A 15,570-nucleotide genomic window follows, 5' to 3' on the forward strand; every position below is an offset into this window, starting at 1 on the left:
CCCTGTCCCGTCTCTGTCTGTCCCTTCCCGGTGCCCACAGATGCCACCAGAGCCCCTGGCATACTCTGTTGCCCCCATGTTCTCATAGCCGCCATGCCCCCCTGGAAAAGTGGGGCTCCCAGCGGGGACCAGGTTTCCTTCACCTCCAGCTCTGAGTCCTGACTTTGCATGGGCCCTGTGGGTGCTGGGCTCGAAGCCTTCTCTTGTGAGGTGCCCAGAGAGGGGACCCGGGGAGAGGAGGGCCGGGGTGCTCCCTTCCCTGGAGGATGAGCATGCTGGGGGCTCGGGCCAGAGCTCAGGTCCCAGTCGGCAGGCCTCCTGGACCAGGGGGACATTTAAAGCAGTTAGAAGCCAGTTCTGGGCAGTAGAACAACTTCCCCAAGGCTTCCTGGCCTGCCGGGCATTAACCCTTCATTTGCTGGATTTTTAGAATCTCCAGGGAACGGACTGGGAGCACGATGAGGCTTTAGAAGCCTGGGGCAAATATTAAGTAGAGGCAATTTACTAGCCCTGATGGTATTATTTCAGCATCGTAGCTCCTGGAAGGGTGGCTATGCTGCGGCAGGCATGCGGTTCCTGGTCTCCGGCTGCCTCACCTGCGGAGGGAGGTACCCAGGCCCGGCCTGGAGCTCACTGTACCAGGCAGGAGGGTGAAAGAGGCAGCAAGGTCTGCGGTGGCAGTAGCAGGGTGGAGAGCCTAGTGGACTCACCCAGGAGAGCCCCAAGGCCCGGGGAGGAGATCCAGGGCCCTCATAGCAGTCTGGCTGACAGCATGGGTACCAGAGAGAACATCTCACTTCAGATCAGGCTGCACCCCGACTGCTGTGACCTGGGCCAGGTGTTAACCTCTCGGGGTAGGGGTGGGAAGTGTCACCCACTTGATGGGGGAGCAGTGCCCGGCCGTGCTAAGCGCCATGCAGGGGGAGCCTTAACTGCTGTGGCCAACTCCTCGGGGCTGCTGGTCCTCAGCATGGACCAGCCTGCCTGGGCCTGGTCATCTGGTCTGTCCTGAGGCCCAGCCCACTCCCTGCCCTGGAGAGGCTGGAGATTAAGGCTCTGCGGGCCTCCCTGCCTCCTTTTGGGGCCACCTCTTCCCACGTTGCTCTGGGCTCCTGTGGTCCCCAGCCCCCCACCCGGGGCCTCTCTGCCTACCCCTCTGAGCCCCGTGTCACGTCACTCTGTCCCCTGCACGGAGCCTCACGGCCCCCTTCACCTCCTGAGTTCTGCTCTGACAGTGGGTGTGGCTGGGAATCAGATTAGCTAACTGTCGCCCAACTAGGTCCTAGTTCAGTGTTTCCTGAACTTGGGGCCAACAGATGTACGGTGGGGAGGGTAGTCCTTTGAGATTTCTAGAAGAATTGAAATTTTTGTATATTTTCATATTGATGGACATCTTTTCCAATCAACTGAAGCGAATCCTGGGTCATTGGGAAGGGCAGGAGGGAGAAAGGAAGCCGGGACTGGAGGGGTGTATTGGAGCCGAGGAATCAGTGCTACTTCCCCGGGGGGACAAGGGAACTCACACCCGAGACGGGCTTCCCAGGGTCAGAAGACTGAAAGGCAGGGGGACAGATGACAGGCAGCTGAGCTGGGGAGAGCCTGGCCCGGACGCTCCCACCTCCGCCCCCCTCCATCGCACAGAGAGGGCCCACTTAGGGTCTGCAAAACATCACGCATTTCTTAAATTAATGCTGTCCCTTTGCGTTTTATTGGTTTTGTAGTTTTGTATGGGCTTAATTAATAAATGTCTTGATTTTATAGTTGAAAGGAGCTATAATTACAAAGATTCTCTCCCTAAACTCATAAATTACACAATGAACTCCAGCCCTGGAGGGCCTGGGGAAATATTGGCCCCTAGAAAGCATCCGTATGTCATGTACCTTTGGGAACCCCGAGCTGGTCACGGCCTTGACTTGGGTGTGAGTGAATAAAGCAGCTTGAGTGATAGGCCCGTGAGCAGAAGCCACCACCTACAGAGGGCTGGTTACTGGGTGCCAGGCTCTGGGCCTGTTTATTGTGTTTTCTCTTTGAGTCCTCACAAAATTGCCATGAGGTCAGATTTATCCCCATTTTCCAAGTGGGGATCCTGAAGCCCAGAGACTTGAAGTAACTTGCCCAAGATCACACAGCTCAATGGTGGAGCTCAGATTCCAACGCGGCTCCTCCTGCCTCTAAAGGCCGAGCTTGTCCCTGCCTTGTGCAATGGCTTCTCCGACTGTCACCCAAGTGCCTTTGACTGGTATTATCTCATTCTCCCGACGGCCCTGTGACCCAGGACTAGAGAGAGAGGCTCAGGGGCAGCGTGTGGCTGCCTCAAGGCCAGAGAACAAGGTGAGCGACGTGAGGACCAGCGCAGGGCCATTTCCCGCCGCCATTCTCATCCCCTTCCTACTCTATTACACCCTCTGTAAGTCATCTGGGGAGGGCGGCCACACTCATCTCCTGGAGCACTGCTGTGTCCTCAACACGAAGCACAGCCCCAGACACGGCACAGGGCCTCAGTGAATGTGTGTGGACTAAATGAATGTGTCCCCAAACCCACACCATGACCGGACCCACAGGGGAAGCACCAGCTGGTGTCTGTGCAAGGACCGAAGAGAGAGAGAAGGGAAGGTCAGCACCCAGAGGGAGGGGCCTGGGTCCTTCCTGGAGGGATTCACCGCCCACTTCCACCCTGACCATTAGCAAAGGGCAGGATGTGTCAACTCACCAAGGCAGATGCTGGAGTTGCGCTGCCCGGCTCCCCTTGGCATTGGTCCCTGGTGGTCCAGGCCCCCAGCCTTGACTTGAGGGCCACCTGGGAGCCCTGTTGACCAAGCCCCTCTGATGGAGCCCAGGATTCCAGTCCCCTGAGCGGCGGGAAGGGGGCTCCGCTGTGACAAATCAGTCCTTGGATCAAACACTTGGCAGGGCGCCTGGCACACGGCAGGTGTCCAGAACAGGTAGCTGTCATGGCACTGGCTGGAGACTCCAGTCCCATGCATTTGGGAGTGGGGTCCACGCCAGCAGCTGGATCATGTCTGGGATTGCCAACAAGGCTGACCCCAACCTGGGAAAGCTGATGGCCGCCCCTGGACTGGGGTGACCCAGCCGAGACCCCACAGGCAGCCCGGGCTGTCTCCTCCTTCGACCCCAAGCCTCTCAGGCTTCAGGCCTGGCATACCTTCTTTCCCATCCTCTTTCACTTCAGGGTCTGTTGAGGTCCCCCTACCTGCCCAGACTCCAGGTGGGGGTCTGGTCCCCTGCTTCCCCCAGGACCAGAGCCTTGGCTTGATGCCAGCCCCGTTTTGGGGCTCCTCAAGGGAGGAGCAGGTGGGTGGCATGGGGTTCACCTGGAAACCAGGTTGATGGCATCTGCCTGGTAGGGCTGTTGTGAAAATGGTCAAAGGAACTGCAAGTTCAGGGCAGGTGTGGGCGTCACATTTTGTCTGCAGGAAGACCACGTGAGGACACGCGGTCATCATCCCTCGTGGCTGGGAGAGCTGAGGCTGACCACACGTCACCCCCAACCATGAAGATGAGGCAGGTACGTGATTCTCCCAACACAGGACTACTCCATTTAAATTATTTGACTGTTTCATTTAAAGTTCTCAAAATTCCTTGGAAGAATGTTTGAAGAATTTAAAATCCTCACTCCCTCATTTCCTTACGTCACACAGTCAGTAGGTGGGTGACAGGGCTGGGATCCTGGGCCAGGTCTGGTCCTGGAGCCTGGGCTCTTCCCTCTGCCCGGGTGTCCCCCTGCCCACACCACTGCCCATCCCTGGTCATCCAGGCCCACCCAACCCAAGGCACACACCCCCTGCCCCCAGGTGAGGGCTTGGCCTTGGGCAGGGTGGGGCTGGTCCAATGGACCAAGCACTTGCACTGCCTCCTTGAGGGCGTGCTTTGGGGACGGCCTCTCCACCCATTTCTAGCCCTCTCAATCCCTTCAGAGGCCTGCTTTCCGGGGTGTCCCCCTCAGCCCCAGCCAGGTCATCCACGTTAATAAAGTGCCCGGCCCCGGAGACAGCGGCTACTGTGGCTGGACTTGTGCACAAAAGGAGCTTGGAGTGAACTTGAGACCCAGGCCCCAGACCTTTTCCAGCAGACCTTTCCGAGCATGTCTTTGTTCTCCCCGCCGGCAGATCTGCTTGGCCAGACAGTTTGCTCTGGCTAAAGGGGCCGGCCTGGGGAGGGCTCTGCTTCCTGCGGGAGGGAGGGATGAAGTGGCAGGAGGAGTTCAAATGCGGAAGAATCTGTGAGCCTTCCCAGCACTGCTCTGGGCAAGGATGGAGTGATGCCCAGCGACATGCCTGCCTCGGCCTCGGGGATCCAGGCTGCCTGGAATTGCGTCCCCCAGTTCCAGAGACACCCTCGCCCCCAGCACATCATGCCTTGCACACCTGCTGCCTGTTGCAGTTTCTTAATTAAGTCCATCCTTCTGGGACCTTCCGAGCGTGTTCATTTCTGTTCCTCTCCTTCAGGGCTCTTGCACCAAACACACGTCAGAGGCAGGAAAGGATTAAATGGTCAAAGGTGCCGAAAAGCCTGGAAAGGTGGGGAAGGTAGCTAAGAGGGAGCTGTGGAATCAGGTGGTAGAGTCTTTGGTCCCACTGATTCAGGAGGTGATGATTTCCCAGGGACAACGGGCACCTCCCTGGGATTAGGGGTCCCTGGACTCCTGATTGGTGCTGGGGCTTCCCCCTGACCACTGGCCAGAACACCAAGCTTCTTCAGCCCGTGTGGGAGCTGCATGAAGAGCTCTTGAATTGTTTTAAGGCCAATCAGACCAAAGAGATGTGATTCCTGGGCCATATTCAAGAGATGAGCACATGGTAAAGGACCGTGAACCAAGCAGGGTCCCCACCCTGAGTGTCTGGTGGGAGACAGGTATGTGAGGCTAAGGGTGGGCCTTTCCTTCAAGGCGCCCTCTCTCCGGATCTCATCGGTCAGCCGGGGAGTGGGCGGGTGCAGGGGCCCTCCTGGTGGGGGAGCTGCCCCAAGCAGGCTTACTGGAGGAGGGAGTCCGTGAAGGTGGTGTGAGCTGGGGGGAGGAGATGGGGAGGGGCTGACACTAGTGGGGGTCTGTGGTCTCGTTGGTGCTTCCTTCCGTGTTCTCTCTCATTTTTGTCTGTCTTCCCAAGAACCTCTGCAGCAGGACCACTGGCTTCATTTTGCAGATGAGGAAACAGGCCACAGGTCCCGCGGCCAGCAAGTGGCTGGGCCAGCACTTGAAGCGGACTTGTTCCAGCCCACAGGGGCTCCAGCACATCGTCTGGTAGCTGTGGGGAGTAAGTATGCGCCTCCCAGGCTTCCCTCCTATTCTTTTAACTTCCTTTTTTTCAAATTTTAGCATTGCTGTCCTCATCAGGATCAGAACTTTGGTCCATGCGTAATTGGGTGTTTGCCGTAAAGCCCAGTCTTAGTGAAGCCAGCTGTCCTGGGCCACCCAACCCACCAGGTTCCCAGGATTCTGTTGGGTTGTGGCCTTCAGGTGTCTTTATCCCCTGAGTGACAGCCGGGAGACCCCTGCCAGTCCTCTTACCGACCACGGCTTTGCAATCGGCTCGTTCAGATGTAACACATTTCCCTTTGGGAGGTTTATTCTGTGAGCGTTGCACTTCTTAAGAAGTTTTTCTTGGAAGTTTTGTCATTTACATTTAAAAATTAAGAACAACCCAGCTGCGTGTGCTTTCTAACGTGTCCTAAACTAAGATCTGGATGTCGGGGTCCGGACCTGCTCCTCCTGTGGTCCTCCCGGGCTCGGTAAGTGACACCACAGCTTCTCCGGGTGCTGAGCCCACACACCTGGAAGCAACACCTTGGTCCGCTCTCAAGTCCTCTCGTGCCCCAGAGCTCCACCTTCACAGTGAACCCCAAAGCCCGTCATTCGTGCCACCTCTGGCTCTGCCACTGCCCTCCCACTTCTGGCTGGCTTTGTGCCGCACCCCCTGATGGCCTTTCTTCCCCGCAGTGATCTCGCTCTTTGCTGGAATGATTCCTTTAAAACCAGAGTCCAGCCCGTCTCCCCATGCTCAGAGCCTGCTAGCAGCTTCCTATGGCAACTAGAATAACAAGGCCTGTCCTGCTCCAGCTGCCTGTGACCTCACCCTGCACCCTGATCCATGCACCTGGCTTCCTGCGGTCCACACCCTCTGGGCTGCTGCTGTGCCAGGGCGTCTGCACTCACCGTTCCCTGTGGAGAACGCTCTCCCCAGATCTTTGCACGGCCCATTCTCCGGATTCACGCAGGTGAACTAGTACGAGGTCCCCGCTGACCCTACCGGAGAGGAAAGCTTCTCTCCACCACCCCCCGATCCGGGGTGCATCTCTCTCGGGTCCTTTGACCCATGAACCTTTCCTTCATGTTGCTGTCACATGGGACAGTCGCTGATGTAACTGCTTGGTTAGGGACCCGTCTCGCCAACAAGAATGCAAGGGAGTGTGTACAGATCTCTGTCGCATCCCCCCAGCACCCGCAATCACGAAAGAGTTATCCAATGAATCAAGGAACACGGGCAGTTGCAAAGGGAGGAGATGGCCATTTCTGGTGGCCTCTGCATGCTGCCGGGGCGCCAGGGCTCCGTGTGCAAGGCAATTTATGAGCGTTAGCGCATTGGATTTCTGTAATGGCCTTGGGAGGTAGGTACTCCTAATTCCATTTTACAAAGAAGGAATCCAAGGTTCAAAATATCCAAGGGAGACCACACAGCGACGGGCAGAGCCAGTTTGGATGCCAAGTCAGCCTGCCGTCTGAGACCAGGTGCCCCCACCCCCCGGCCCCAGTCCGTGCAACCTCCGGCTCCACCCTGCACGCCGGCATTGCTCTGATGAGCCCCATTCTGGCCTGGCTCAGATGGGTTCTCGGTAAGCGGGGGCGGTGGAGCGCAGAGAGGGGCCCGCAGCTCCATCTGCTAATGCGTTTACCTCCAGGCTGACTGGCCTCGGCTGAGCTGGCACAGAAGCGTCCCTGCTCCAAACCCAGCCTGCGGAGTAAGATGAAGCTGCTTCTTGGGAATCATTTAGCTCACGACTCTGTGTTCCATATTCATGATGAAATGCAAATTTCCATGTTCACTGAGGGCAACTAGTAGCATGGTACTTGGAAAAGAATTCCAGCTGGTTAAGTTTAGGGTCCTGAACAAATTCCAAACCAAGACTCTTTTCTGGCCAGTGCCGCAGCTTTTTCATCTGATGGTGAACGAGATTTTTTTTTTTCTCTCCCGTGTGCCCTGGCCCTGGCTTCTCACTAATCTGTTCTTCTGCGCTGGCCAAGTGCCAACAGCCCTCGTTGGTTCCCCACCCCCTGCATGAGTATTCATTTCATCTCACTTTCTAGTGAGGCTGAGAGGACTATCAATTTGGGTGACTGGGTAAGATGCGTGGGGATGTCCCAGCCTTGTTTCGTCCCTTCCAGGATAGTTCTTCCTCCCAAGGCCCGGACTCCTGTGTTCTCTCTGGGAGCCTGCTTAAGAACAGGGCTCTAGAAAGTTCTCCCTTCCTATTTTTAGCTTCCTCCTCGGCTTGGGATTGGTGTACATGCTCACTCTCTGGTTTTCTCGGTTCACCTCCCCACCCGAGGTTCCAGGGTCCACGTGGCCCTCTCCCCTCTCCTTTCACCCACCGTCTCACTCAGCCCCTCTTGCCTTGGGGTAATAGTGACACCGACACTGGACACTCACTGTGTGCCAGGCCCTGTCCTTAGTACTTCACAGGAATTAACTCGCTGAATCTTCAAACAACCCTATGGGATGGACACTCCCCACTTTACAAAGGAGGGGATGCATGCTCAGAGAGGTTGACTCGCCCAAGGTCACAGAGCTAGGAAAGTGGAGAAGCTGGGACGTGGCCTGGCTTAACTGGGCTGCTATTCTGCTGCCTGGCATTTAGTATGAACAGCAGGGACTTTGGGGGCAAAACAGGCCTAGGTGTACATGTTGACCCTGCCCTTGCTAAGGAACCCTAGGCCAGTCAGTCCATCTCCCCGAGTCTCTCTTTTCCCATCCGTAAAATGGGCATGCATTTGTTCCTGACTCACTGGATAACTTTATTTTTATTATTATTCATTATTATTATTTTTTTTATTTTTTGCGGTACATGGGCCTCTCACTGTCGTGGCCTCTCTCGTTGCGGAGCACAGGCTCCGGACGCACAGGCTCAGCAGCCATGGCTCACGGGCCCAGCCGCTCCGCGGCATGTGGGATCTTCCCAGACCGGGGCACGAACCCGCGTCCCCTGCATCGACAGGTGGACTCTCAACCACTGCGCCACCAGGGAAACCCTGGATAACTTTAAAAGATGAAATGTGAAGACCTGAAGCAAGCTTCAGTCCTGTGCACACTGATGGACCCTCTGCAGTGCCACCACCCTTTCCCTGGGCTGCAGGCGAGGAGGGGGACCTTTGGGGAGGGAGGCAGCCACAGTTCCAGATCTGGGGTCCTAGACTGATGGACTCCTCCTGGATCCCAGGCCAGCCCACCCAACCTCGCCCCAGAAGGCCCTTCATGTCCCTCCCTCCACGTGATCATCTGTCTCCAAGACGGTTCCAGCTTTGCGAGGGAACCTGGACCCCTCAAGCCCCAAAGGCAGCTCATCACAAGGAGAAAAAGTAATTTTAGAGAAGCAGGGGGCTTTGGTTGTTTAATTGCTTCTCCTTCTGCAGGCACTCACAACACTCAACTCGCACACACACACACAAGCGTGCGCGCGCTGCCCGCTCCCCTTTCCCTGGTAGATACACTGTAAGGGGGCAGCCACCACCAAAGTCAACCCTCCACCCCGAAAGGAACCAAAGTCCGTTCAGATAACAAACTCCAACACGTAGTCCAAAAGAAAGTAACAAAACAAAACAAAAATCCCAAACTTTACTTGCATTTAGCCATTAATAAATAATTTACAGTATGTACACGCGGTGACACTCCACACAGGTCGCAGACACGGGACACAGTGAGGGGCCCCCACTTCCAAGCAGAACGTGATCAAACACAACCAAAATAAAGTGCTTCACTTTTTACTTCCAACATAGGGACCATCTACAAACCAGCAGGGAGGGGCTGGGGCTGCGCCTCCCCCCCACCTGCCCGCCGAGCCCACGGCTTGGCAGAGAGAGGGAACCTCTCGGAGGGGGAGGCAGGGACCAGTCCGCAGCCTCCCGGGCCAGTGTATGAGAGGTCCCTGGGCAACAGCAGAGGGACGGTCGGGGACAGTGAGGATCGCCCTCCGGGACACGGCCGCGCCTTTAGGAGTGGAGCCCAGCTCGGTGCTGGTCCCCAGGGTTCTCTGAAACAGCAGCAGAGGTGGGACTGGTTCGGGGCTCCTCGGATGGGCAGCTTGGCTGACGTGAGGTGGGAAAGTCTCCTGGCTGTGTGGCCACGGGGCTTAAGAGAAAGGCCTAGAAGGAGGAGATCCTGCCAGGGATGCTAAAGGCTGAGACACCTTCCAGGCCCTGCTCCTTTCCCCAGAATGCAGACCTGGGTGGACAGGGCAGGGAGCAAGGATCTGGGGGGCAGGTGAAGAGAAAGCAGAGGATCAGGGCAGGCCAGCTGGCCCCATCCGCTGAGTCTCCAGCCCGCACCCTGCGGCCTCAGTTCCCCTGCTCACCGCCTCTTGCCACCTGCTGGGGAGGAAGGAACAGAAATCAAGGGGGTGGCTCTCTGTTTAGACATTTAGAAGCAAAGACTCGACTTCCAAAGAACAGTGGGGACCGGGGGACAGGAGGATGGGCAGTGGGGGAAGGCGCCAGAGCAGGCATTGCTCAGAGCACGTGCCGACGACATGTGTCGTCCCCCACCTGCGGGGCCTGGTAACTGGGGCCTGAGCCTGTGCCCAGCCAGGGCGCACACGGTGGTCTCTCCTTGGCTCGCAGGGAGGCCACAGGCGGGAAGGCACCAGGAGGACACAACTTTTTGGCCAAAGGGTTACGTTAGTTTTCTAAAGATGCCAAGCAGCACCCTGGGGGTGTCCTGAAGCCCAAGAAGAAAGGATGCCCGGCCCAGGGGTCCAGCCTCGAGGCTACCTCCGCCCCCCCGTCCTTGTGTGTGCGAGTGTGTACGAGTGTGTGTGCGTGGGGTGGGCGCAGGTGGCCCGGGATGCGCGTGCAGCAGTCAGCCGGGCCTGTTTCAGTGCATTGCAGGGGTGAGGGCAGGTCGACTCTGCCCACGCCCAGTGTCTCTGTTGGGGTGAGGGCTTAGGCCTGAGGGGCTCTGATTTGCACATTCACACGGCGGGGCGGGCGGAGAGGGGCAGCTCTCCCTCTGCACAGCTCTATGTCACAAACGTCACAGCACTGGTCACCACAACCTTGTCCCGGGCCCCGGGGGAGGGGAGGGGACGTCCCACGCCCCCAGCCCTTGCCAGCAGGCAGCCCAAGGCAGCGCGGAGGTGCGTGGCCGCCGGGGCTCCTGACCCCTGCAGGGACCGCGGGGCCACCGGGAGGCCACCACCGGCCCTCGTGCAGCCGCCGACCAGTTCGGTGACGCCTCGCTCTCGGTCCTAGGTGGCCTCCAGCAGCACAGGAAGCAGGGGCAGGAGTAGAAGGCTGCCGAGGAGGGGCCAGGGGGCCGGGGGCAGCCCTGCGGCGGCCGCCCGGCCCGGCGGCTCCCGAGTCCTCTCGTACAGGTGCAGCTTGTCCTTGTTGGAGTGGAGCATCTTGACGTCCTCCAGGGCGTAGTAGGCGGCCAGCGTGAAGTTCACGTCTCCTGTGGTGAGCAGGTCGAAGACGCAGGCCTGGTAGTAGAGGTCCTCCACGGGCAGCTTCTCCTTGCACTTGGCCACGGCCGTCTCGTATGGGAAGGTGTCGGGGGCTGAGGGGGCGGGGCTGGCGGCTGGTAGCCCGTGGGCGCCGGGGCTCTCGGCGCCGGCTCGGAAGGCCTGGAAGTCGATCTGCTGGTTGAGTGGGCAGCCCCTCAGGCAGAGGTAGAGGCCCTGGCTGTCCCGGTCTTCCACCGCGTTGACTACCTCCTCGGGCATACGGACCGCGAAAGTCAGGTAGCCACCCACCTGGCGGACCACGATGGTGGTGCCGATGTACTTGGCCTGGATCTCCACGTGCTGGCCCGACACCTTCTCGGTGATCTTCAGGCTGTTGGCCCCGTGCTTGTCGCCGCCGTTCTTGGAGCCGTCGGCGAAGGCGGCAGGGAGCTCGTCCATCTCGGCCTGGTACACCTTCTGGTCCACACACTCCTGGAAGTTCTTGAAGATGATGGTGAGCTGTGGGGCAAGGGGGCAAAGAGAGGGGGTGAGGCAGTACCAGGAACTGTGGAGGGGACAAGGCCCAGCCCCAGACTTACAATGCTCTGGACTGAGCGGAGGGATGGCAAGAGCCCCCAGGATGTCCCAGACCGCCCCTTCCCCACTGTGGTCACTGTGCAGTGCCACCTGCCCTACTCATTTAATATTTTTCTTTAAAACAATTTGCATTTTTGCTTAAAAATTTTTTTGACTTAGGGAACTTTATACTCCTCTCCTAAATAGAAAACCGGCTCATTTACTATATACAGAGAGGAAACATAACAAGAAAAGCATGGCTAATTAAAAATGAAAGGTCGTTACCCACTGGAGTAGGCTGAAGAATGGCCTCCAAGATATCAGGCACTAATCCCTGGAACCTGTAAATGTTACCTTATATGACAAATGGGAGCTTGCAGTTGAGATTAGGTTAAGGATACATTATCCTTAACTTATTAAGGATAAGAAATTATCCTGGTGGGCCCTAAATGTAATCACACGTGTCCTCATAAGACGGAGGCAGAAGAGAAGGCAGGGTTTCCACAGAGGCAGAGACCAGAGGGTTGTGGCCACAAGTTGAAGGATGCTGGCCACCAGCAGAGGCCTGGAAGAAGCAACGAACAGACTCTCCCCTGAAGCCTCCAGAAGGACTGGTCCTGCTGACACCTTGATGCTAGCCCCTTAAGACTCATTTCAGACTTTCGCCTTCAGAGGTATGAGAATAAATTTCTATTTGTTTGAATCACTTAGTTTGTGGTACTTGTTACAGCAGCAATAGGAAACGAATATGGACCACAACCAAAGGACCATAAGCCACAGGCCGAACATAACAGCAGGTAGAAGAGACTGATGTTCAAAGAAAGAACAAGCAGGCAAAATCCATGCAGGCAGGCAGGCAGAGGTCAGCAGAGGCCACCGCAGCAGGGCTGCCCTGCGGGGTCTCCCAGCCGGGCCTTGGCAGTAGCAGGAGGAAGAGGGAGGGGAGGGAGGTGCCAGTCAGCAAAAGGGAGACGGGGGCTCCAGATTAATGGGCAGCCCTGGCCAGGGGAGCAGCGAGGCACATTTCTGCTGGAGCCTGCAGCCGGGGTGAGGGGCTGCGCTGAGCTACCGGAGAAGCAGAGGGCTAAGCGGCTCCATCAGTAACCGTCCTCCTGCAAACCACAGACACAGGCACACTTGCTGCATTTATTACTTCTGGGCCTGTGTGGCGCTGCAGGGAAGGTGACATTACCTCGGATTTATAGACAAGGAAATTCGGGTTCAGAAAGTAAAGTGACTTGCCCAAGGTCACACAGCCAGCAAGAGGCAGAGCTGGGATTAGGCTCTTGGTTTCCAGTCCCTGGGCATTTTTGGCCAAAAAGTCATAGGGTGGGAGGCCTGGGAGAAGGACAAGAGACCAACAGTCCGGGGAGTGATGTGTTTCCCCTGTCACCCTGGGTGAGACGTCTGGCTGTTCTTTCCTCCGTAACCCTAACCAGGAAGATGGGGTGGAGACATGAGTGAAACTGGGAAACTTGCCCCCGCCCTGTTCCTGCTGGACTCTCAGCCTGAAGCCAGGAAAGGAGGTGGGGCGATGGGGGCAAGATGGTGCCCAGGCATCTTGGGACCTCCCGCTAAAAGCACCCCACTCCGGCCCGGCCCCAACCTCTTCACGGCCCCCAGCCACCATTCCCAGGCCCTGTCCCCTCATCCCCGCCACCAAGCCTGGAGAAGAAGGGCCTCACCAGCTGGGGTACCACACCTCCTCATAACGTCTGTAGGCCGAAGGGGCTCTAGCAAAGGGCGGGGGGCTGCTGACGACATGTATGGTCGGCCGTGGCTGAATTCTCTGCCTGGGCACCCCAGGGGGATGTGGCAGTTGAGGGACATGAAGATGGCCTGGACAGCTCTCGGGGTTGAGGGCAATGCAGCAAAGCACTAGGGGAATTTCTGGCCGAACAGTGGGTGTATGACAAAGGCGAGGCCCCAGACTTGCTAGAAACCAAAGAGGAAACCCAAAGCAGCTCCGATGGGGAAGGGAAGGCGGGGAGAGCTGCCACAGGACCTCAGCTCAGGCAGGAGGGTCAGGGAGAGGCCGGCCAAGACAGGCGGAGGGGGAGGTGCCGGTGGGGCATGGGCCAGGGAGTGTCTGGCTGCAGTTCCGGGGTGGCTGGGGACACAGCCAGGAGGGGGAAGCCGGCAGGGAGTGGCCTTGGCTGGGGGCCCCAGGAGCAGGTGCTGAGACGCCTAAGGACTGGAGAGGGGCAGCCTAGGGGCTGCAGAAAGTTCTAGGCTGAGCAAACCCACAAAGTAGCAAGAGCTGGGCTGGAGGTGTCGCCGGCTCTGTTTCACGGCTGCTCTGCGCGTCCCCTCACGCCAGTATAAAGCTCAGGGGCGACCAGGCAGGGAGTGTACGAGGGGCCCTCAGAGGGAACGCAGAGAAGACCCCAGCCCTTCTCACCCCGTTCCTGAGAGATGTAAGGATGAGAGGAAGTCTGAGAGGGGCAGGCCACAGCATGACTTTGGGGAACTCCAGGGCACCTGGGCCTTGCTGGGTCCCTTCCTCCGTCAGAAACATTAAAAACTACATTCATGGCGGAGATTGGGATTGACATATACACGCTACTATATATAAAACAGATGACTAATAAGGACCTACTGTGTAGCACAGGGAACTCAATACTCTGTAACGACCTATATGGAAAAAGAATCCAAAAAAGAGTGGCTATATGTATAACTGCCTCACTTTGCTGTACACCTGAACCTAACACAACATTGCAAATCAACTATAGGCCAGCAAAACTCTTTTAAAAGAAAGACGCTGCATTTTGGGACTGCATTGGCGTAAAGATTAATAGTCTAGGTTGGATCATGTTGGCTTTTTCCTTCTGACTTTAAAAGGAAGGAAAGCCTTCTCGTGGCCCTAGAAGTCTTGGGGCCAAGGCACCGCGCCTGTGGGGCCTGACGGGTGTGCAGGGGGCATTCTGCGCGGTCTTCATGGGACACGAGGAGGGGCTGGTGCTCTGAGGTCGAGAGCCGGAGACCCTGCCAGAGGCCACAACGGGCTACAACGGGAGGCCCGCGTGCACAGCTCCCTGAGCCCGGGGCTCTGCTTCCCCGTCTCCTCCCTGGAGGTCACAGGCTGGTCCCGGGACGAGGCTCTTCTGCTTCGCTGTGGGATGTCCAAGGTGGCTGCAGCCCCTCCATCCTGCCCCTAGCCCCACGCATCATCGAACCCCACGAAACTGCCGCTCCTTCACTGCCCAGACCTATGAACGTGGCGACTTCACAGGGATCCACCTCCTGCTGCTTCCTGTCTCCATCCTAGGCTCCTGCCCTGATGAGGCCGCCTGCCTGCCTGCTTGCCTGCGGGGGGCCGGGAGGTGGGCCAGCCGGGGTGGTCTGGGCAGTGGGTGGTCCTGCCATGGGGGGAGGGGTGTGCAATGAGGGGCTCTGGTGTCCCTGCCTGGTGTGCAGGGCCACACAGACACTGGGGGCGGAGGAGCAGGGGGGTGGCGTTCCCAGTGCCATCGGCCTCCCTGGAACAGGAAAGGCTGGTTTCGCTCTAACCGCCATCTCTTGCGGAGACAGTCTCCTGGAAGGCTGACAGGCTGCTTGACTCTTCCTGGCACCGGTGCCAGGGACTCAACCACAAGGAACAGCATGAAGGGGGCCTGTCGAAAGCCAGGCGGCTCACTGCCCACACAGCCGCAGGCGTGGCTGCCGCTCCCGCCTCGGCTGCCCCCCTTCCCCGAGGGGCTCGTGCCCTCTCCACTGCTGGGCACAGGGCAGAGCCCGAGTGTCATCAGAACTATTCATGGAGCGCCAACTGTGTGCCAGGCCTGGGGCTGGGGGCTGTGTCCACATGAGGGGAGGAAACAGCCCAAGACCCCCGTCCTCACGGTGCTCACACTGCGGGGGTGGAAGTCACAGACTAAGCGGATGAAGGATGCCGTGTGATGGAATGGAAGTGCAACGGGGAACATGCGAGGGGGCCGCCGTGGGGGGAGGCACCGAGATCCGAGCTCCTCTCCTCCCTGAGGCTCAAAACGGGGTGCCCCCAGCGCAGCCAGAAAGAGGAAGACAGAGCAGGGGGCGGGCATGGGAGGCAGTCCCACGGGAACAGGAAGTTGAAATGTCAGCTTGGGCTGGAAACACTAGATCTCGACCCTCCACAAGAACAGAGGGCTAGGCAGGGTTGGACAGTGAGAATACCGGGCTCCTGGGCAAAGCACCACGGCTGAGGGGATGGGAAATCACAGAAGCCCAGGTTCCACCACCTCGGGGATAAGAGCCCACACTCTGCCTGGCTCTGCTGCTGCCCCTCCCGTCCTGTCCTTCGGGGCCAAGCTCAGGGCAAGGGCAAGTAGGAGGCCTTCCCCG

At 58.1% G+C, this 15,570-nt stretch overlaps 1 protein-coding gene across 3 annotated transcripts in view; it reads right to left on the reverse strand.

The window, feature by feature from the left end:
* Window positions 1-8,813: 8,813 nt before the first annotated feature.
* RGMA (repulsive guidance molecule BMP co-receptor a) overlaps window positions 8,814-15,570 on the reverse strand; it is a 42,637-nt gene continuing 35,880 nt past the window's right edge. For all 3 annotated transcript variants that reach the window (XM_060005490.1, XM_060005491.1, XM_060005492.1), the window contains one exon: window positions 8,814-11,190. In XM_060005490.1, the coding sequence (XP_059861473.1) occupies window positions 10,474-11,190 (717 nt within the window). In that variant the 3' untranslated portion in view covers window positions 8,814-10,473. The remainder of the gene's footprint in view (window positions 11,191-15,570) is intronic.

This window comes from Delphinus delphis, chromosome 2 (genome assembly GCF_949987515.2).
Source record: "Delphinus delphis chromosome 2, mDelDel1.2, whole genome shotgun sequence".
NCBI lineage: Eukaryota > Metazoa > Chordata > Mammalia > Artiodactyla > Delphinidae > Delphinus > Delphinus delphis.